At 30.9% G+C, this 24,796-nt stretch overlaps 4 protein-coding genes across 4 annotated transcripts; 1 reads left to right on the forward strand and 3 right to left on the reverse strand.

Annotated features, from left to right (window-relative positions):
• Positions 1–2,007: 2,007 nt before the first annotated feature.
• Positions 2,008–4,682, forward strand: LOC139902419 (oligoribonuclease-like). The gene is made up of 8 exons (XM_071885048.1): positions 2,008–2,025; positions 2,146–2,165; positions 2,632–2,756; positions 2,840–2,916; positions 3,594–3,677; positions 3,807–3,893; positions 4,046–4,136; positions 4,459–4,682. The coding sequence occupies exons 1-8, from the start codon at positions 2,008–2,010 to the stop codon at positions 4,575–4,577; spliced, it is 621 nt and encodes a 206-aa protein (XP_071741149.1). The 3' UTR covers positions 4,578–4,682.
• Positions 4,683–4,808: 126 nt separating this feature from the next.
• LOC139902420 (uncharacterized) lies at positions 4,809–5,599 on the reverse strand. Its single transcript, XM_071885049.1, has 2 exons — positions 5,365–5,599; positions 4,809–5,008 (listed from the first exon to the last, which is right to left on the reverse strand). The coding sequence occupies exons 1-2, from the start codon at positions 5,597–5,599 to the stop codon at positions 4,809–4,811; spliced, it is 435 nt and encodes a 144-aa protein (XP_071741150.1).
• A 2,690-nt stretch (positions 5,600–8,289) lies between these two features.
• Positions 8,290–9,051, reverse strand: LOC139902421 (uncharacterized). The gene is made up of 2 exons (XM_071885050.1): positions 8,677–9,051; positions 8,290–8,520 (listed from the first exon to the last, which is right to left on the reverse strand). The coding sequence occupies exons 1-2, from the start codon at positions 9,049–9,051 to the stop codon at positions 8,290–8,292; spliced, it is 606 nt and encodes a 201-aa protein (XP_071741151.1).
• Positions 9,052–9,171: 120 nt separating this feature from the next.
• Positions 9,172–9,876, reverse strand: LOC139902422 (uncharacterized). The gene is made up of 2 exons (XM_071885051.1): positions 9,729–9,876; positions 9,172–9,638 (listed from the first exon to the last, which is right to left on the reverse strand). The coding sequence occupies exons 1-2, from the start codon at positions 9,874–9,876 to the stop codon at positions 9,172–9,174; spliced, it is 615 nt and encodes a 204-aa protein (XP_071741152.1).
• Between the last annotated feature and the right edge of the window lie 14,920 nt (positions 9,877–24,796).

Consider the following 24,796-nt stretch of genomic DNA (forward strand, 5'->3'; position numbering starts at 1 on the left):
TTAACAATATTTTAACTGAATCATGATACTTATACTCATTATTTCCTAATCGACTGGTTTAATAGCTTTTAGTTCTCTTTTATATCGTATTCATAATAATGATAATAATAGTAATCATAATAATTAGATGATACTAATATTAGTTTTAATAATAATGATACTAATAAGTATTATAATAATATGAATGATAATACTAATAATAATAATAATAATAATAATAATAATAATAATAATAATAATAATAATAATAATAATAATAATAATAATAATAATAATAATGATAATATTAATAATAACCTTAATGATAATAACGATAGTAATAACAATAACAATAATAATACTTATATTAATAACGATAATGATATTAATAATAATAATAATAATTATTAAATAATAATAATAACGACGATAATAACGATGATAGTAATAATAATAATAATAATCATTTTAATAATAATGATACTAAAATTAATAATAATTTAGTTGACCATATCTTTTAATCCGTTCATCGAAACCATAAGATTTCTAAATGAAAAGTTATTAATTTTTCGCCAGCTTTCCAACGACATGCATATCATATATCTTATCTTAGTAGCATATGTATTAAATTCATGATTTATCATAAACTATTTAACGACGAAACTAAGCATACAAACAAGGTTGGGGAACTCGGATCTCGGGGAGATCTCGTTTGGACTTTTTAGGGAGATCTCGGCATCTCGGAATAATCTCGGGAGATCTCGGACGTTGACTTACGTTGACTTTATAGTTTTTTTTAATAAAAATATACATAAAAACATAAATATATGTATATTTATATACGTTTTTACGAGATTTTACAAAAATATCCGAAAAATGAGTGAGAAAATCTTAGAAATTACGAATTTTACAAGAAAATCTTACAAATTAGCAAGAAAATCTGAGAAATTGTGACTTTGACTAAGTTTGACCTGGTTGACCGAGAAATCTCGGGAGATGAACATCTCGTATCGGTAGCCTTCTAAAAACGAGATCTCGGGAGATTTACAACACTGCATACAAACATGCATAATCATATATCCTCGAGCACTAGTCATGGATACACTATTAATATATAAAAGATAAGATATGAATGCTCATGTATTAATATTGTGATTCAATATTGCAGGAAAGTACGTAGACGCAACGAAAATGATAAACGTTAGGTTGACCTCACGAGCAATACCCTCGAACAATACCCATAACCTCCATAGCTATAACCCATAATTTCCTTAGCTCTATCCCGTTTGAAACTTATTTTGAAATCGCCTGAACATAACTCCGTCGTAGTATTTTATGTATACTAATAATATCTTGAAATAATACTGAGTAAATATATATATGTAAATCGATTGAGAGAGTTTAGAGAAATATATTTTCAAGTTTCTATGAAATAATGAAATATATTGAATTCTATTTATAATAGATTTTTGAATTATTAAAATATAAATTATTAAAGTGAATTATTAAAGTATGAATTATTAAAGTGAATTATTAAAGTATGAATTATTAAAGTGAATTATTAAAGTATGAATTATTAAAGTTAAAGTAAAGTAAAAGTAAAGTAAAGGTAGAGTTAAAGTATAGTAAAAGTATAAAACTATGTACGTATAATACACGTATAAATATATATAATATTAATTTAAATCGTTATATATATTTTTAATAAAATAAAATATAAATATCGTTATCGTGAACCGTCGAGCACAGTCAAAGGGTAATTGATTACATGAACACAGTTCAAAGTTTTTGAGATTTCAACATTACAGACTTTGCTTATCGTGTCGGAAACATTACATCATTTAAAGATAAAGTTTAAATTTGGTCGGAAATTTTCGGGTTGTCACAGTTTGCCTTTCAAAAATAAAAAATAAAAAACTGAATATGTTGATAAAGAGTATATTTTGCTAGTTTCAGTATCTTTTAACTTTTTTGGTGTGTGTAAAAATTTTAATTTCATTTAATCAGAAGTAACATTTTATTAACGTAATGAGTATTAGTTTTTTCGTAAGAGCTAAAGTTTATAAAACCTCTGCGCTAAAAGTACCCAGTGGAAACAAGAAGAATACACCGAAGCAAATTGGGCAAACCATCAGCTAGCCTGGTGTTTCCAAATTTCCCACTCAGATTCTGTCTACACACTTGAGGTACTTTCTTCATCTATTTTCTATCTGTTATACAAGTATATAATATAATCACAAATTAATTCACTGGTGTTAATCATGTCAAACGCGAATTATATGAGCTTCTCTGTTAGGTCATTGTTAAAAGTTTTGCTTTTTTTCCTTTCAGTACTATAAATTGATGTGTTAATCTGCTTACAAATTGTTGTTTAGGAAATATACATGTGGTGAATGTTAACTGTGTATGAAATTTATCTGCTTATCTTAATTGAGGTTTGCCTTGCATGATTTTTTGTTTGTGAATTTGATAAAGTTTATGCTTCAGTCACTTTTTAGGGTTCTGTTAACCACTATCTTCATTATCATTTATATCAAATACGGAGTACTAATTTTGATGAAACTCATTACATTTAGTCAATAAATACGGAACTCTGCTATGTATTATGTAATGTAATGTAATAGATTGTAATGATGACACATGAAAATTCAGGGAAGAAAACTATAGCATTGAGGAGATAACGAGGAAGAAAAAAGATAAAGGCAGTAATCAAAGCGTAGATACCGTAAAAGAAACCTACAAGTTGCCCCTCGTGTGGATCAAATTAGTTACAACTGGTTGGTATCTATGTATGATTAATTTCTATATACGTGTTGGAGGCTTGAAAACAGGTTTTGAAGTATTTATAATGTCTTTTCAGGCTTGAATGTTGAAGTAGATAAAATATTGGAGATTGCTTGTGTGATTACTGATGGGAAATTGAGGAAATCGGTTGAGGTAAGCTTAAAGTTTGTTTTATTTTCTGATAAATTGAATTGTAAATTCATCTTACCTTTTTGTATAACGGGCCAAACTCTAAATATACTCGATCCATCTCAAAATATCTGTCCCGTTTTGACTTTTGAAGTCTTATTTTTTTTCAAATTTTGACTCAAAATATCTTTGTTTGTATCATATAATAATAATTAATGAGAATGAGAATTGTACCAATTGTATACGTTTAAAATCTAATTATTTCATATAAATTTTATGAAATATTATATAAATTAAACATTAATATTTTAAGTCAAAGTTGAGACAAATAGACTTTTTTAAAGTCAAAGGGACAGTTATTTTGGGACGGAGAAAACGGGTTTAAAGTTGGACATTTCTCCTTCAAATGCATCAATCCTTCTAATTCATCTTATACAACAGTTATGTTAGACCAATGTATCTTTTATGACGCACTGAAAATGTGTGTTTTGGATCAACCTAACGAATATAAAAAGTCAAAAACCCCTCTTTTGACTTGAAATAATTATGTACCAATTTCACAACCCGCCCGATTTTCCACCTCGTATGAATAGTTTTGGTGGGTTTTACACATTTTCATTATACTTCCATGTTCGCGTATTCTTGGTTGTAGCAGCCAACTCGTTAGTGTTTCAGGAACTAAAACTACCTTTTCTTCTCAGGGTCCCAATTTGGTCATTCATTCAACAGGGTTGACCGAAAAGGTCAAAGAAAGCAGTGTCAGTGAAAAAGAAGCTGAACAGCAGGTGAAGTAAACGTTCTTTGTCCCAACTGAATACCAATAATGACAAATATATTAACTTTGTATATGTTTTTAAATGAAAATTGCTGTAATTATATGGCGTACAAACATTTTGTGTTTTGTCTCCTTGTAGGTTACAGATTTTGTGAAGAGTCATGTCAGCGCATATACTCCGTTGCTTGCAGGAAATTCAGTTTATGTTGATTTTATGTTTTTGAAGGTAAAACGTTAGTTAAGCATCAACGTGTGTGCATTGCACATAACCAGAAACATCAAAATACCGATATTAATCTTTTCATTCACACTCATCGTGATAAATTTTCATTGAGAACAGACATAAAACTTATCCTTTTTTTTTTTTTTTTTTTGCAGAAGTACATGCCCGGTCTGTCTAGTCTTTTCTCTCACGTTATTGTTGATGTCAGCAGTATCAACACTTTATGTCACCTTTGGTTCCCAAAAGGTAATATATCTAATTTCTTTTTCGTTGTGTTCACTTCAATTCATAACTTATAACATCCATTCTTACTGATAATATACTAAATAAGGATCCAGTTTGTATTAAAGATAAATTAGTTATAAACACTCGAGTATACTTTGGATGGTTTTTAAACTGTTCAACATGTTTTTATTCTAGTGGATTCATTTCATGTTAGCCATATGACCCGTTGTCAGTGAATTACAACTCAAATTGACTCTTTCACATAGATGTGTTTGAATTGCCCTTTTTACTCAAAGCCATTTGATTTATGCATCCTACATTTTTGTTACTTTTTCGCTTGTAGATAAGAAGACTCCTCAAAAGAAGAATCAGCATCAAATCATGGATGACATTAAAGAAAACATAGCAGAGCTCAAATACTATAAGGAACGTGTATTCAAATCACCAAAGTATAAGAGGTAACGATGAATGTAGACAATGTATGAATACTAATTAACAAAGAAATTTTGTCAATTGTTTAAGCAATACAATCAACAAACTTTTTTAGTAGCTCTTGCATAAATATGATATGTGATTTTGTTACTCAGTTTAGGTTTACAATATGGTGGAGAAAATATCTTAATTATAAGCGTGTGTGTCTTTTTCTGAAATAAATATTCTCATTATTTTGATCTAATAAACTCTAATGCGAATTCAGGAACAAGAAAGGGGAGAGTGGGTCTCCTTGTCTAATGTCTCTCTCTCTAATGCAAATTCAGGCTTAGGAGAGCCATTAACAAGTATCGATACGGAAGCCGATTTGAAACACGCCTCAATCCATTTTCTCCATTTTCCCCCGAATCCCATTAACCTCATTACATCAAGCAAATTCTCGCAGTTAACACTATCAAAATCTTTTTCAAAATCGACTTTGAAAATGAAGCTCTTTTATTTCCTTTTCTGTAGATCCGTGACCGCCTCATTTAAGATAAGAGCATCATCGATGATTGATCTTCCTTTACTAAAAGCACTTTGTTCCGTGCCAATGATTTTGGAGATAGCTCCTTTGATACGATTGGCCAATATCTTCGATATTATCTTATAATACGCCTCGATCAAGCTGATTGGCCTATAGTCACCTAGTACGGACGGATCTTTCCGTTTCGGAATTAAAGTGACGAATGAGGCATTACATCCCCTGAAAAATTCACCCCTCTCCCAAAACTACGAGATGACTTTCATGATGTCTTCCTTTATAGTTGACCAGTACCTTTTAAAGAAATTGAAGTTAAAACCGCCCGGTCCCGGGCTTTTCGATCCACCACAATTTTAATGGCATCAAGAAAAGGGATCTCCAGTTTATTAGCATCATCCAACGATAAACTATTCAGAAAGGGGTTATTAAATCGTGGCCTTTTTACTCTACTTTCAGCAAAAAGACACTTACAATAATGAAATACCTCTCCTATTATTTTTTCGGGTTCTTCCTGCCATATCTCATTCATAGCGATCTCTTTGATGTTATTTTTGGATTCCCGCCTCTTGATCATAGAATGAAAAATTTGGTGTTCTCATCCCCTTCACTCGCCCATTTTATTCTTGCTTTTTGTTTGAGCATCCTAGTCTTAGCCGTATCTTTCTCAATCCATCGATTCCTTGCTTCCATCCACTTTGAACGATCCTCATCAGTCAAGTTTTCAATCTCAACTTTTATTTCCCAGTCTTGAACTTCCCTTTTTAGTTTAACCAAGTCAGAATCTAGTGAACCGAGTGATTTATTACTCAAGTTTTTAAGAGCGGTTTTGCATTCTTGAGCTTTCTCATAAAAACTACATCCGGCCTATTATATTCCACTATAGGTTAGTAAAGTAGTTATTAGAGGTGGTTAAACATTTGTACAAATAGAAGCAGTAGCGATTCTAGGATCAAAATTCAACGGGGTCATATACAATGTGAGTGAATTTTTTTTTTCTTCTAAAAAATGATATTTACTTCCCTAAAAGCTTCAATTTTAAAATTATATGGGGTCCTATCTATAAATTTAATGGTGTCCTAAATTATTTTAGTAGTATTTTATATGTTAAAAAGAAATTAATGGGGTCAAAGGACCCCACTTGACCCTAAGTAAACTCGCCATTGAATAGAAGTTGCATGTCATAAAATTTTAAGTATAACTTTAAAGACTATGTTTAAAAAAATTCATTGTTATATACTATTAAGGGTTAGCAATTATACAAACATAAAGTATGTCACATTAAACTATTAAAATAAATACTTAGAATAATTAATTATAAAAAACATTTCATTCCAACTTAGTAGTCAATAATCAAATAGTTTATTATACACAAAATAATGAAACTTAATTTAACGCTTTGTTGTTTCAATATAAAATGTTAACTTTTTTTTGGAACTGCGAAATATTATTAACAAACACAACCACACCCTCCTAGTAAGACACTAGGAAGGGGGCAAAAACGATTACAATGGCTTAACAAGCCATGAGTTCCAACTACAATTACATTTGCTTCTACTAACAATCCAATTAAAAGAAAAATTTCTTATGGAGTCGAACAAAATATCTAAAGGCACATGAATTCTCTGAAGAAGTTGGGGCAGGATCTGCAGAACTTTTCGATGATGAGAGTGGGGAGCAAGATCAGGAAGAACATTTCAAGGAGTTTGCTAGAAAACCCATCAAAGTATACGGGAAAGTTTTAATTCCTAAGAAAAAATAAAAGAAAAGAACAAAGAGGAATTTGCAGGGTTTTTAGATGGTATGTTAGATAGTAGCGAACGCTCAAACAAAGTCAAGCCATGAAGATTGCAACATGGAACACTAACGGATATGGGTCGTTTTGGGAATGACACATTTATATGGGATTTTGGCTTTAGTGTTAACCTTGACGATTATGAGCTTATTCAACTGAAAATTTTAAATGCCCTATTGAGTAGTACTGAGTATTACATTTGATATCACAAAAGAAGATGAGATTCTATGGGTGCAATCGGTTGATAAGGTTTATATCGTTGCCGATAGAGCTAGAGTTATGGTGTCTTTTCATGTTTACTTAGATTTTGATTGGGTTAAACTTGTATGGAACAAATATGTGCCTTCAAAATAGCCATTTTCATTGGTTAGCAATTCAAGGAGGGGTGCCGGTTAAAGAAGTTTTAAGTTTTAGACGATGTTTAAGAGATGATATCGACGACAAGTGTGGATGGTGATTGGAGCACATAGAATCGATTGATCATTTATTACTACATTGTCCGTGGTCTCTTAATGTTTGAATGGCGTTATTTTGGTGGAAGGTGTGTTGGACTATGCCGTCTTTTATTCTTGAATTCCATAAACGGATGGAGTAATGACATAGGTATTCATGCGGGAAGGTTTTGGAGCTTAATTGGACCAGCAACGATTTGGGTTATATGGATAGCGAGGAACGAGTTGGTTTTTAATGGGACTTATATATGTTGGGCCGCTACGGTGGAACGTATCAAGATTAAAGTGTTTTAATGGTTAGTTAATGGAAAGTTGTGCGATAATTAATTTCTGCGTAAGTGGGCAATTTCATCACTACGCGACTTAGCCTTCGCGAAACATAGCAGTATATTGAAACCAGTCATTATAAAATGTTTCATGAACTGTAGATATGCCGCGAAGAATTATTAATTTTACCAATGTAAGCAAGCTTTTCGCGTATTCTTACAAGTGTTTATTCTGCATATTCTTGCAAGTGTGATCAAGACCTACAAAAATAAAAAATAAAAACACATAGAAAAATAGCAACTGCGTTTCTGTTTTTTATATCTCAAGTTGCACTTCGAATACATATTTGCATTGGCCAACACTTTATTTTTTACAAATTTATGCATAATGTCGCTTCAACAAAGCAGCATGTCACGCATTAGAGAGATTTCGCCCTTCTATGTCTGCGAGCTTATATGATCCTGCCGCGTTAATAGCAACAACTTGATAAGGACCCTCCCAGTTAGGTCCCAATTTACCAAGTTTTTCTGCTCTACTCGCATCATTATTTCGCAGTACCCATTCGCCTACGTCAAAGGACAATACGCGCACTCTTTTGTTGTAATACTTTGCAATTTGCTGTTTATTATTTGCCTCCCTGATAGCAGCCATTAATCTTCGCTCTTCTATTAAATTCAAGTTTTCGCACAAAGCTTTGCCATTTGCTTCTTAATCAAAGTTAGCAACTTTATGCGTTGGCATAAGAATTTCAGCGGGTATTACTGCTTCAGAGCCATATACTAAACTAAAGGGTGTTTCACCCGTGCTCTTCTTGAAAGTAGTGCGATGCGCCCATAATACATTGGATAGCTCGTCCACCCAACCAGTTCGCTTTTCATACAATCGCTTTTTAATACCGCTCACAATGTCGCGGTTAGTCACTTCACACAAGCCATTAGCCTGTGGATGTGCCACTGACGTAAACTTTTGAACTATATTTAAATCAGTGCACCATGCTTTGAAAGGATCTTTCGCTATTTGTCCACCATTATCGCTAACTAAACTGTGTGGAATGCCAAATCTGCAGACAATATAGTCCCAAACAAAATTACGCACTTGCACTCCAGTGATAGTGCGAACCGCCTTAGCCTCAACCCATTTTGTAAAATAGTCAATTGCCACAATTAGGAATTTGACATTGCCAGGACCTGCAGGAAATGGTCCTACAATATCAATAGCCCACTTGTGAAATGGCCATGACGAATTAACATGGATCATATCATGCTTTGGTATCCTATTATGCGGCGCATGCCTTTGGAAACTCTTGCAACGCTTAACAATATTTGCAACATCGCGATATAAAGATGGCCAAAAGTAACCCATCCGCATAATTTTCGCCGCAATGGTTTTATAGCCTGAATGTAATGCGCAAGAACCATTGTGTACTTCATCCACTATCATCTCGGCTTCGATTGGGCCAACACACCGCATCATTGGGCCATAATATGACTTACGATATAAAATATCATTTTGAATGATGTACATTGGTGCTCGCTCGCGAACTAAACGAGCTTCGCTTTTATCATTTGGCAAAACATTATTGTGAATATACTATAGAATTGGTTCCTTCCAGTTTGGTTGTTCTTCTTCAACATACGCAACCATTAGATCATTATCTATAGATTTGCTTGGTAACTCCTCAACCCAAACTTGCTTTTGAAAGTGTGAAAATGTTAAAGCAACCAACTTACTTAATGCATCTGCTTTCTTATTTTGACTCCTTTTTACTTGTGCGAGTTCAAAATGCTCAAACCGCACAACTGATTCTTGCAACAACTTCAAATATTTTTGCATTGAGGGGTCATGTGCGTCAAAAAAGCCACTAAACTGATTTGCCACTAGCTTCGAATCCGTAAAAGCGCGCAACTTGGTGACATTCATTTTATGTGCGATATTTAAATCCGCAAGCAACGCTTCATATTCAGCTTCATTATTTGTTGCATCAAAATTGAAGCGTAACGCGTATGTGTGCTCCTCACCGCTTGGGCTTGCTAACACTAGACCCGCACCAGCACCTTCTGCACATGAGGCTCCATCAGTAAATAAATCTCATGTCTCGCCCTGCATTGGCTTTAATTCTGTTCGCTCATTAATTACCTCTAGCTCACCAGACATTTCTGCAAGATAATCCGCAAAAACTTGGCCTTTTATAGCATTGCACGGAAGGTAAGAGATTTCATAAGCGCCTAACTCCACTGCCCATAACACGAGCCTACCAGATATTTCTGGCTTTGTTAAAACTTGCTTGATTGGCATGTTAGTTAGTACATGTACTGGGTGCCCTTGAAAACATCTCCTCAACCTTCGCGGTGTTAATATAAGTGCGTGCACAAATTTTTCATTGGGTGCATAGTTTATTTCGCTTCCCGCAAGAGCTTTGCTAACAAAATACACTGGCTTTTGTATTTTATCCCTTTCCGCAATTAAAACTGAACCAAAAGCTTTATTTGCCACCGAGATTTAGAGGTAAAGAGTTTCGCCTTTAATTGGCGCTGTTAACGTAGGCAAAGTTTTCAACAACTTCTTTATTTCCTGAAACGCGGTTTCAGCTTCGCTTGTCCACACAAAACTTTTTTTCTTTAAGCAACCTTTCAAAGTTTTGAAAAATGGTAATTGCCTTTCAGCGGCCTTGGACAAGAAACGCGTTAATGCGGCTAACTTATCCGTCAAACTTTGCACTTCTTTAACCGTCTTAGGCGCAGTCACGTTTTCAATGGCCGCTATCTTCTTTGGATTAGCTTGAATACCCTACTCAGTGACGAGATAGCCCAAAAATTTTCCTTCTGTTTCGCCGAAACTACACTTAGACGGATTAAGCTTCATATTTATTCTGCGCAATGTATCAAATGTTTCCCACATATCATCTAAAATACGCGCTTGCGTTGTGCTTTTAATTACTAAATCATCCACATAAGCCTCGAGGTTTCGCCCAATTTGGGTTTCAAATGCAGTGTCAATTAGCCGTTGATATGTTGCACCCGCGTTGATTAAATCGAAAGGCATCATTATATAAGAAAATATACCTTTGCCTGTATGGAAAGCGGTTTTATCCGCATCTTCCCTAGCCATTGGGATCTAATGATATCCCCTCGCCGCATCCAAAAAACATTTGTACGGAAAATGTGACGACCCTCATTTTTCGACTTCTGAAATTACTAAAATATCCTTAGGTTTTTCTTCATGACTATATGTATTAATTAATTAGGGTTGTTATATATACGATTTAATGAACGTTGACCGAATAGTGTTTTTTAGTCAACAACGTACGCTTAAATAAATAATATAATTATTATAAACAAGGTTATATTATATAAATTTATATAATGTAACACTTTTTCTTATTAATTTAAATATATAACTTATATTACTTTTGTTATATAGTTAATGTATTATATAATTAACTATATAATAATACAAGTTATATATAAAATAAATGTAATGACATTTAGGAAACTAATAAAACTATAAGTAATAATTGTAATTAAATTAAAATCATAATTATTAATTATATATATATTACCGAAATTACTATATTTTTTTATTATATAAATTCGTATTTATTAATTAAGCAAAAATAAAAATAGTTTGATAAATAGTTTTTGAAATATATAAATCTATAATCTGTAAAATAATATATATATATATATATATATATATATATATATATATATATATATATATATATATATATATATATATATATATATATATATATATATATATATAAGGGGACGGCCCATATTAAAAAAAATGTTTATTTTTTTATAAAATGACAAACTACTTTTGCTTTTTATTTAAAAATTAAAATTGAAAAACTACTTTTATTATTTTATGATTAATATGACTAGATGATATTACTTTTAATTTTTAAAACCCATTACCAAACCAACTAAGATTTAATATATATTTTCCTTTTTATTTCTTTTACTTATTTTATTTTTTACCTAATATTTTCAACTATAAATACCACATACATTTCTCATTTCAAACTTGCACCTTAATCTCTCATTTCTCTCTTGAATAACTATTTCTAGTAAGTATTCTTTTCTTTCTTTTATTTTTTTTAATTTCGGTTTCTTTTTTTTATTATAGCCGAAAAAATTAATTCATGATATAATCTATATATATAATTGATATAAATATACATAACATGTTATAATTAGTATTAGATATTGCTGGAAGTTATAAAAATATTTTATGAATTAATATTTCGGAATTATATTTATTTTGTAATTAAAAATGAATTAACGGATATGTATATGTATATTCGATGTATATATGGAATAATTAGAAAAAAATCAAATAAAATAATCTTAAAGGTTTCCTAACCTTAATATGATACAATACTGATCAAACATAATTTCTATAATTTTTATAAATGTTAAATACGAATTTATAATTATTATTCATTTATTATTTTGGTATATAATGTATATAACATTTAATTCGAAATAAATATTTTTAACAATAATATAAATATATATAAAATTTTTATGGGATTATAAAACTCATATAAACAAGGGAAAATTATAAAAATAATTGTTTTAGTCAAATTGGTATTTTATCTTTATTTAAACTTATTTATGGTTAAAAATGAAGGTAAATACTAAATAAATATTAAACAGTAACAACAATATTTATAAAAACTTTTTTGAGTTTGTTAAACTTGTAGAAGTCTGAGAAAATTATAAACTCAATTATTTAATTAGATTTGGTATTTTATACATAATTAATTTTGATTTAATGCAAACCGAGAACAATATTAGAAATAAATACTAAAACGTGATAAAAATATTTTATAAAATTTTTGTATGTTTACTATGATTAGCAGATACTGAGTAAAATATAAAATATAATTTTAAACTCATTTACCTATTTGTTTTGTATTTTAAGTATTAAATTATTATTAAAGATAATAATTAATGTATAAAAACTAGTAATATTGTATAGAAAATTTTATAAAATTTTGTATAAGTTTTCTACTGATATGATGTCAATCAAATGATTAATTAGAATTATTAAATAATTATTGATATACATATTTGAATTAAATTTGAATTTATATAATATATATATTTATAGATTTCTATATATATAGTAAATACAAGATATATATATATATATATATATATATATATATATATATATATATATATTAAACAAATATTACTAATTATTTAACTTATCTACATAATTAAACTTATAATACTTTATTATAAGATCATTTTTAAAATAAATTAATAATGTTAATTCATTAATAATATTAAATATATTCAAACTTATATAATATATATTTATTATATAAGTAAAGTATTTAAAGTGTCGTATTCCTATACGAGCGATTTCTAATATACGATTAATATTATACTTTCGTATAATATTGGGGAGGAAATATTTTCACGAACAAATAAACGTATTGGATTTATTGTTGATCATTGAACTTTCTTGACGGGTGGCGTCTACGAAACTCTAGGATGAAAGGGTGGATTTTTCGATTTAAAGGATCCTATAACTCAAGCCCCTAGACCTGAATAGGCCATTACGAATTGGAAGTCTTTAATCGAAAGTTATCTGATTACATGATTACAAACTTTCCAAAAAAAAAAAAATTAAATAAAAACCTTCCTTAAAAGGAAAATTTACTATTAATAGTAATCCTTCGAACAAACGAATAATTATACTCAAACACTTTGTTGCTTAGTCAACTAACGACCAACTATTATCTCTAGGTTGAGATTTACAGCTACTTCTAAGTGAAATCTTTGCTTTGCTAATTTAAGGTGATTTTCATAGCCCCACTTTTACTGTTTACTTAAATGTTTATAAATTTTGGGGTGAGACACATGCTTGCTTTATAACTGTTTTTACGTTTAGACACAAGTACTCAAATGTTATTATGTTGTCTTGCTTTGTCATGCAAATCCTCACTGTAATATCGTTAATTGCTTGGTATAACGCAAACTTAATTATTATAAGTAGGCCTATTGAGAGTAACGTCTCTAACCATTTAACCTCTGGTCTTTGGTTACATAATAATGATTCAACGACACTAACTGTACAAGGTGTCATGGGGTAACTTTTGTTTAGTCCTTATATTACAAACTGCAGCAACACTTTTAGATTGATATATTTGGTATCAATCAACTTTAAACTAAATCTTGTGGTCTAATGCATATTATATAAACCTATGAACTTCACTCAACCTTTTTGGTTGACACTTTAAGCATGTTTTGTCTCAGGTGACGATTAAGATGATTGCTATGACTGCTACTTGATGAATTGAATACTGCTGCATGGAGTCTTCATTTCATTACATTTACTTTGCATTTTAAAACTATTACTATTTCAGTTTGAAATTGATGTAAATACTCTTAATGCTTCCGCTGTTTTATTAATAAAGGTTTTATTCAAAACGTCTCATATAGAGTCTTTCTCGTTTATACAACTGTGTTATGATATGAATGGTCACAAATACCCCTGACCCTATTTGGGGGTGTGACAGAGTGGTATCAGAGCCCAAGCTTGTTATAGAGAACCAGGATTGCATTTTATGCGTGCCTTAATTGTTAAATAGGTGCCTTAGCAATCTTTAGGACTATAACCTTTCCTGCTTATTTGATGCATAGGTGCTTAGAATACTTTCCCTACCTATAGACTTGCGTATTGCCTTAGAATCTCCTTTGGTATTCTGTTTCCTTTCCTAAGGATGTAGAGCCAAAACCCTATGCCTGAATCCGACTTTGGAGGATCAGTTAGTATATGATTGCTATCATATCCATACATCTATTTGTGATCTGATTTCGCCATTGTAATTCAAAGTATTCTTTAACTTACGTGAGTTATTTTATAAGACCACCATGGTTGGTGAAACCGAGGGATGTCACTCATGACCTCTGAAATGCTCGACATTCCAACGTTAAAGTTTGATCACGTATCTTGAACTTATGGGGTGACATTGTAATGGAAGTATGAATTAGTGAAATATAATGACGCCCGACCAACGTGATTATATTATGGTAATTCCTATGGAAATTTCAACATCATGACGTGAAGAATAGAAAGTGATTCAAAGGAAAATTTCCAAACTAATCATTCAAGATTTCCAATGATATTACATAAAGGGAGAAGAATAATCATCCTCTAAATTGTAGGTATACGAAGAACTCTTTTAACCGAATTATTTTTCTCATACTTAAGAGTAGATTGACAATCTATCCCACACTGTAAAGGTTGTGAACCAAGGAACCTTGAAACTTTAGATACTCGACGCTTAATCATCACCTGTTGTGTCCGGCTTCACTCTATTACACTATGAAGGATAGAATGTTAGTTCAGCGGTTACCACCATATCCTCGCTGGAAGGCAGGATGCATACTCTTAAACGACCTGTAGTGACACCCCGAAAATTTCCTTGAATTATGCCTCTTGTTATCTGTAATTACACTCCTATTATAGATTTTCATATGATTTTCATTAGGGAAAACCGTTGAAGAAGCGACAACCACTCGCGAAGATTTCATTTGAATTTTCAAATGTCGACCTTAAACACCACATTCACTATTACGTTCTCTGTGCCGAGATGGTCAATGTGTCACATGCATAATCTTTTGACGAATAGGACCTTCAAACAAATATCTTTTGATTACCATAGCCAAGGAAAACTTTTCACGCTCATGCATTCATTACTTAGCACCATGTGAGTAATGACGTCATACCCAATAATCGATTACTGTCAATTCAAAACCTATAGCTAGATACATCATCTGAGATTTCTCCATTCTCCTACGGGCTGCGGCTTGAGCTAAACCCACCATAATCACATCCAAAAAAACTACCATCATATTCTTGCGTATCCTCTTTTCGGGCCAGTAAAGGTTGAACTATATTTCCATCACTGCATTGAAAAGCACGTGATCCCTCACACACTCAATATGATCAAACGGTAGCAATGATATGATTATCATTACGTTACTTAAGGTCAAGCATCTCGTTTGTTGTACCTAAATGATAAGTCGCGACCTTTGAATCATTAACCATTTTCCTGAAAATCTTACGATTTCACCTCGGTGTTAGAAGCATGTTAGTGGTATCATTAAAAGATTATATATTAATGGTCCTAACAATGACAAATGACATCATATCCTTACATCCTCCTTACTCATTGAGGAATTCATACCATCCCGGCAATAATCACAGATTTAGTGAGAAATTGATTTTCAATGATCATCACATAGTCGAAAGCCACTGCTTCAGCATGTCTTCATACTTGTCTATGCTCAGGTTATTATGAAATCTTGTGAATGACGGAATCAAGTAATCCATGATTATATATTATAAGGGCACATACTGCCAGTCTCCCGACTCCAATACTAGTTATAACCCGTTTGCATTACAAAGTCAACAGGGGATTAACTTCCCATTTTCACACCCTACCATTCATACCTCACTAGTTAGTAATAGCTTCACACGCAAACATTTTTTAATCTCAAAAACTTATACCCTGATAATAGACATAAGCCACATTTAAATTCAATAAGTTTTCATTACCCCATTACAATTATGCTCAAATATTACCTGAAATTTTCAAGGTCCTTCACTAGATTTTCCTGGATCCTTTTTCAACTAATATTTTATTTATTAAAATTTTAAACACACTATTTTACTGTGCGATCCACTCGAAAATATTAAATAAAAATAATTATTGTCACTCGTGCAAATTCTATAAAACGTATATACATTTATAAATAAAAATCTCTTTTACTTATTTTTGGTTAAAGAATATTTTCTTTCAAATCAACTTCTTCATGAGTGATTTAACTAAGCCCAAATGGTTTTACTTAAAAAAAAGGTACATGTTTTACTAAGAACTTCAATTATTCAAACTTTTTCAAAAATTTCCTTGACGCATTTTCTAAAAAATTTCTTATTACGTTACACTATGGTTGTACCACAATTCTTCTCATTCCTCCGTGTAAACACGAAACATACCTCCTTATGCTCATCCACTATTCCTTTTTAGAGATTGGCCATGGCATAACCATAGGCTGTGAAATCAGTGTCTGAGATAGGCACAATGGTCACATCTATCCTTAAGAGAGGCACTGTGTGGGAATCCAACCCCAACTGTATTACAGATTGGTATCAACCCTAATTGTTATTACATTGGTATCACGGGTAGAAATTCTACTAAGCTCGCTTGAGAAGTTTCTACTTCCAATATTTCACGACTAAACCACAACACCTTCGTAAACATAAATTCTATGATATCATTTTCAAATGCAAGTTAAAAAAAATCACTTAAAAAAAATCATATCATATTTAAATATATAGTTTCTATTAAATCTCTATAATGATGATCTCTCACCTAGTGTAAACTATTCTTTATAGCTGATAATTCACATTTCTTCTCATCCACACTTAAACTTATAAGTGAATCCTAGATCGACTCGCCTGTTTGTGCGAGGACGTCTTGGTAAGAGATCACACCTTTCGTGCGGGTTCCTATCAGAAATATAATGTAAATTATTTAAAATCCATGATCTTCGTACTCCACTCTAAAGGAGTTACCTTAAACATTTATGACATTTATGTGGTTACTCTAAACATATCTCCTTTCATTGGTTGCAACTAGATGACATCCTAGTCAAGTTTCGGCCTCTGCTTCGACATGTACCTGAAATCATAATCATAAAGTTACATTCTACAATGTGCTTTCAAAATTTCTTCCAAAGATAAGTTCACATATACTATAATATATTGAATAATATCTTTCATTAATCAGACCATTCTGAGAGCATTTTAAATAATTACGGCTTGCATTGCATATAAGTCTAATTAGTGACTCATCCGCGGACAACTCGTTTCATTTATTAACATAAGGTATTCTTGAAAACCAGAGGCATCATGTCTATGGTTAATCTTCTGGAATTAAAAGTTAATACCATCTGCAACAAATACAAGCCATGCATCAAATTTCATGACTGTGATGTTCACGAACTCCTCTCTATTTGTCTACCCTAGTGTTGTGGCATAAAACGCTCAAGGTTTTAAATGAGCTCAATACTATTTATAACACATTTCATGTATCCGATTTACCGAAATGACTTGTAAAACATCATCAGTCCTTTTTGAGAAAACCTAATCAATGACACTCATGTTATTCCCTTGAATGACCTCCACATTAATAATAAAATGCACTTCGTAGAAGAACCTGTAGAATTTATGGATCATAAGATTTAACGCTTGAAACAGAACAATATTCTATCCGTTGGAATTCATGCAAGGCCCCGAGTATACCTGGGAACGTGAAGACCAAATAAAACGAAAATATCCTCACCTGTTTACAAACAACACCGACTGATGGCAACAACTAAATTTTGGGACGAAAATTTCTGTTAGAACCCTAGAAAGGAGTAATATGAGTTTCCCTAGCCTTATGGAGGATCCTTTATACGAGGCTATATAAAGGATCCAAGGCTCCCTAGATTAGCTAAGTTTAGCCACTGTTATGTAGAGATTTTCAAGAGAGCCGTGGAAAGTCAATCTTGACTGATTGACTTTCTCTCTCAATCTTAATGGTTAATCTTCACATTCATTGATATTCATGTGTCAAGGGTCATATCAATTGGTTTCAGAGCCATACATTCAGTGAACCGAATGGCGATCCTATGAATATTATGAATGTTTTCCCTCCACCTTCAAACACAAACACATATATCTTCAACCAACCTTCATCCATATCTTCAAACCTTCATCATCTTCATCATGAAGATATGAAGATCTTCGAATTTTTTCGAAAAATTTTCGAAAATTTTTTCGATACCGAATCTCCACAACACAAAAACACAACTAAATGAGATTCAAAAACTACCGAATCTCATTTACCGAATTTCAACCGAAACTTATTCAAAATATCTAAACACGACACATATTCAAATCACAAAACACAACACGTATTAAAAACTTTTCTGAATTCAGATTATCATTATCAAATTACACTTTAAAATTCAGAAAATCAAAATCATCACAATTTCTTATCTACTGCTACAGTGCTCGTGACTTTATTTCTTCATCATACTCAAATTCTCAAACTCTCCTCTTATGATGATTACAACAAATTGAGATAAGCAGATTGTTCTATATACAAATCCGAACCTTCGTGATTCATTATAACTTCATATCATCAATAGATTCATAGAGATTTGATCCGATTTCGTCATTCGTGTTCTTCACCTCAAGTTGATTCGTTTAGAGCGATTTGTTAAATCATATGATGATTGAGAATAGATTCAGGTTCCTGACTGCTTCGTTATGCTTCCTGCATTCTTCAATTGATTGGAGAAACAACATCTAAGTCACAGATTCAAGGTCAAACCTCGAAGCTAAATGGTCAACATTTTAATTCGAGAAATCTGTGAAGTTATAGGTTGATATGATGATCGACTAGTGTTGTATGCATTATTATAAGAGTTTTTCCTGCAAAAATTATGTGCTAATCAGGTCTAAATCATGGAGTTTGGATCTCATGTTCAATGCTTCAACCGTCACCTGTTCTTCATTGATTATGATCTTTTGATGATGTTTTGGTGATTGATTCTTCACCATAAGTGTTATTTGATGCTATTTGAAGCTTCTGGAAGTAGATTTGAGGATAAATTGCATCCAAATTCGAGATTCATTCTTTTGTTCATGGCTTTTGAAGATATCTTAATGATACAGTTCATGAATGAAATTTGTTACAGGATTCGGTATGGATGTTTAACTCTGATTCGAAGATTGATTTATGGATCATGATTCGGTATTGATTCTGTATATGATTCGGTATGTGCCTCGGTATAAGGTTCGGTATGATGGTGATTGATTCTGATTCGGTATTGCTGTTCTTATTCGGTATTGTTATTGAATTTGGTATACGATGAGGAACAATTTCAAACAAGATTTGGGCCCAATAAATTACCGAATTTGGTTTTCATATATGAGTTATGGCTATTGGGCCTAACAGTCTCTAGTGGCCCAACCGAATCAGATTGGGTTATTCCATGGCTAAACCGAATTTACTTTTGAAATGGACCTACCGAATGTGCTAAGCCCAAAAGACATAAGCTTGAGTCCCCTTACCGAACCTGGTGAAAACTTGACAATTTTAGTCCCTGTCAGGTTTCAGGAATTTGCAAGGGCAGTCCTTTACCGAATCTGGCTACAAATTTGACAGTTTTGGCCCCTGACTTTTATCAGATTTTTCACGAATGGTCCTTTACCGAATCTGGACCTCCAAAGCATATTTTTCCTCTATTTTTGAGGCTCGGATTCACACGGCTTTTCTCATACGCGTTCTATATGATATTTTGGAGATTTTTCGAGCATGTCAACCATTTTATACAATGACGCTCTTATTTCATAAGATATTCATGCGAGCATCATTGTGGGGGAGATATGTATATGGTTGATGTGCGTGTGACTTCTATACATGTACGGTATAGGACTCGGACTTCAAAGAAAGAATTGTTTGGTTGGGGGGGGGGGGAGCTAGAGACTCGAAGAAGATCCTACATCATATGGGGAGTTTTCTTATGACTAGTATCGAAAGTACTCTTTGGAACGATGAAAGTTCAAGAGGCGTGTCTCGGTATTGAAACCGATGGTATATATGTCATGACACTTTGATGAGAGCCCATGTACTTTGAGGGGGGAGCTTCTAAAGTTTCGAAACGACTTCTCAATGCAAGCAAATTATAAAGACATATCACAACTAAGTCGAGGGAGGGATTGATAGTAACATATTTAGTTTGTGATGTGTTCTTCAATGCGCATTCCGCTGTGCACACTCAAAGACCGTTGAAAGAGCAAAGATATCACGATGAAGTTCAAGTCTCACACAAAGTCGAAAGAATATTATTAGCGTGAAAATTCGAGGATCTATGGGGAGGTTGAAGTGTAATGATTGACCAAGACGATGTTAGAGATGCGAATTCATTTGATGATTCAAAGTGAAGATTCAAGATCTTCATCAACGGCCGTACATCATTCGCGGGGGGGGGGGGGGGGGGGAGTTAGTTAGCAATAGTTCATTCTTTCCTTGTAATGTTGTATGTTTACTAGGGAGTTAGTTTTTTGAAACCCGTCTCACTCCTGGGGGAAGATTGTTAGAACCCTGGAAAGGAGTAATACGAGTTTCCCTAGCCTTATGGAGGATCCTTTATACGAGGCTATATAAAGGATCCAATGCTCCCTAGATTAGCTAAGTTTAGCCACTGTTATGTAGAGATTTTCAAGAGAGCCGTGGAAAGTCAATCTTGACTGATTGACTTTCTCTCTCATTCTTAATGGTTAATCTTCACATTCATTGATATTCATGTGTCAAGGGTCCTATCAATTTCCATTAACAGGGGGATGCTGTGACGACCCTCACTTTTCGACTTCTGAAATTACTAAAATATCCCTAGGTTTTTATGCATGACTATATGTATTAATTAATTAGGGTTGCTATATATACGATTTAATGAACGTTGACCGAATAGTGATTTTTAGTCAACAATGTACGCTTAAATAAATAATATAATTATTATAAACAAGGTTATATTATATAAATTTATATAATGTAACACTTTTTCTTATTAATTTAAATATATAACTTATATTACTTTTGTTATATAGTTAATGTATTATATAATTAACTATATAATAAATACAAGTTATATATAAAATAAATGTAATGACATTTAGGAAACTAATAAAACTATAAGTAATAATTGTAATTAAATTAAAGTCATAATTATTAATTATATATATATATATATATATATATATATATTTATATATATATATATATATATATATATATATATATATATATATATATATATATATATATATATTACCGAAATTACTATATTTTTTTTATATAAATTCGTATTTATTAATTAAGTAAAAATAAAAATAATTTGATAAAAAGTTTTTGAAATATATAAATCTATAATCTGTAAAAAATAATAATAATATATGTATATATAAAGGGGGAAGACCCATATTTAAAAAAAAAAGAAAATGTTTATTTTTTTATAAAATGACAAACTACTTTTGCTTTTTATTTAAAAATTATAATTGAAAAAATACTTTTATTATTTTATGATTAACATGACTAGATGATATTACTTTTAATTTTTAAAACCCATTACCAAACCAACTAAGATTTAATATATATTTTCCTTTTTATTTCTTTTACTTATTTTATTTTTTACCTAATATTTTCAACTATAAATACCACATACATTTCTCATTTCAAACTTGCACCTTAATCTCTAATTTCTATCTTGAAGAACTACTTCTGGTAAGTATTCTTTTCTTTCTTTTATTTTTTAATTTCGGTTTCTTTTTTTTTATTATAGCCAAAAAAATTAGTTAATGATATAATCTATATATATAATTGATATAAATATACATAACATGTTATAATTTGTATTAGATATTACTGGAAGTTATAAAAATATTTTTATGAATTAAGATTTCAGAATTATATTTATTTTGTAATTAAAAATGAATTAATGGATATGTATATGTATATACGATGTGTATATGGAATAATTAGAGAAAAATTAAATAAAATAATCTTAAAGGTTTCCTAACCTTAATATGATACAATACTGATCAAACATAATTTCTATAATTTTTATAAATGTTAAATATGTATTTATAATTATTATTCATTTATTATTTCGGTATATAATGTATATAACATTTAATTTGAAATAAATATTTTTAACAATAATAAAAATATATATATAATTTTTATGGGATTATAAAACTCATATAAACAAGCGAAAATTATAAAAATAATTTTTTAGTCGATTTGGTATTTTATCTTTATTTAAACTTATTTATGGTTAAAAATGAAGGTAAATACTAAATAAATATTAAACAGTAACAAAAATATTTATAATTTTTTTTTTTTGAGTTTTTTAAACTTATAGAAGTATTAGAAAATTATAAACTAAATTATTTAAGTAGATTTGGTATTTTATACATAATTAATTTTGATTTAATGCAAACCGAGAACAATATTAGAATAAATACAAAAACGTGAAAAAAAATATTTTATAAAATTTTCGTATGTTTACTATGATTAGTAAGAACTGAGAAAAATATAAAATATAATTTTAAACTCATTTACCTATTTTTTTTGTATTTTAAGTATTAAATGATTATTAAAGATAATAATTAATGTATAAAAACTAGTAATATTGTATAGAAAATTTTATAAATTTTTTTATAAGTTTTCTACTGATATGAAGTCAATAAAATGATTAATTAGAATTATTAAATAATTATTTATATACATATTTGAATTAAATTTGAATTTAGATAATATATATATATATATATATATATATATACATATATATTTATAGATTTCTATATATATAGTAATTACAAGATATATATATATATATATATATATATATATATATATATATATATATATATATATATTAAACAAATATTACTAAATATTTAACTTATCTACATAATTAAACTTATAATACTTTATTATAAGATCATTTTTAAAATAAATTAATAATGTTAATACATTAATAATATTAAATATATTCAAACTTATATATAATATATATATTTATTATATAAGTAAAGTATTTAAAGTGTCGTATTCCTATACGAGCGATTTCTAATATACGATTAATATTATACTTTCGCATAATATTGGGGAGGAAATATTTTCACGAACAAATAAACGTATTGGATTTATTGTTGATCATTGAACTTTCTTGACGGGTGGCGTCTACGAAACTCTAGGATGGAAGGGTTTGGATTTTCCGATTTAAAGGATCCTATAGCTCAAGCCCCTAGACCTGAATAGGTCATTACGAATTGGAAGTCTTTAATCGAAAGTTTATCTGATTACGTGATTACAAACTTTCTAAAAAATAAATAAATAAATAAATAAAAACATTCCTTAAAAGGAAAATTTACTATTAATAGTAATCCTTCGAACAAACGAATAATTATACTCAAACACTTTGTTGCTTAGTCAACTAACAACCAACTATTATCTCTAGGTTGAGATTTCCGTTCTACTTCAATTACAGCTACTTCTAAGTGAAATCTTTGCTGTGCTAATTTAAGGTGATTTTCATAACCCACTTTTACTGTTTACTTAACTGTTTATAACTTTTGGGGTGAGACACATGCTTGCTTTATAACTGTTTTTACGTTTAGACACAAGTACTCAAATATTATTATGCTGTCTTGCTTTGTCATGCAAATCCTCACCGTAATATCGTTAATTGCTTGGTATAACGCAAACTTAATTATTATGAGTAGGCCTATTGAGAGTAACGTCTCTAACCATTTGACATCTAGTCTTTGGTTACATAATAATGATTCAACGACACTGACTGTACAAGGTGTCATGGGGTAACTTTTGTTTAGTCGCGATATTACAAACTGCAGCAACACTTTTAGATTGATATATTTGGTATCAATCAACTGTAAACTAAATCTTGTGGTCTAATGCATATTATATTAACCTATGAACTTCACTCAACCTTTTTGATTGACACTTTAAGCATATTTTGTCTCAGGTGATGATTAAGATGATTGCTATGACTGCTACTTGATGAATTGAATACTGCTGCACGGAGTCTTCATTTCATTACATTTACTTTGCATTTTAAAACTATTACTATTTCAGTTTGAAATTGATGCAAATACTCTTAATGCTTCCGCTGTTTTATTAATAAAGGTTTTATTCAAAACGTCTCATATAAAGTCGTTCTCGTTTATACAACTGTGTTATGATATGAATGGTCACAAATACCTCTGACCCTATTTGGGGGTGTGACAGAGAAGCATGCAATGATTCCACTTTTAAATCAATTTCTGGAAGCGGATAATAATCTTTAGGGCATGCTTTATTTAGGTCTTTGAAATCAATGCACATTCTCCACGAGCCATCAGGTTTTTTCACCAAAACTGGATTCGCAATCCATGATTCGTATTGAACTTCGCGCAAAATACCTGCTGCCACCAGCTTTGTTACCTCCTCACATAGCCATTTAGTGCGATCTGGGGCCATACCCCTACGCTTCTGGACTACAGGCTTTTAAGGCGGGATTGACATTGAGTTTGTGTTCCGCGATATGACGCGGAACACCAGTCATAT

This window comes from Rutidosis leptorrhynchoides, chromosome 3 (assembly GCF_046630445.1).
Source record: "Rutidosis leptorrhynchoides isolate AG116_Rl617_1_P2 chromosome 3, CSIRO_AGI_Rlap_v1, whole genome shotgun sequence".
In the NCBI taxonomy this organism is placed as follows: Eukaryota; Viridiplantae; Streptophyta; class Magnoliopsida; order Asterales; family Asteraceae; genus Rutidosis; species Rutidosis leptorrhynchoides.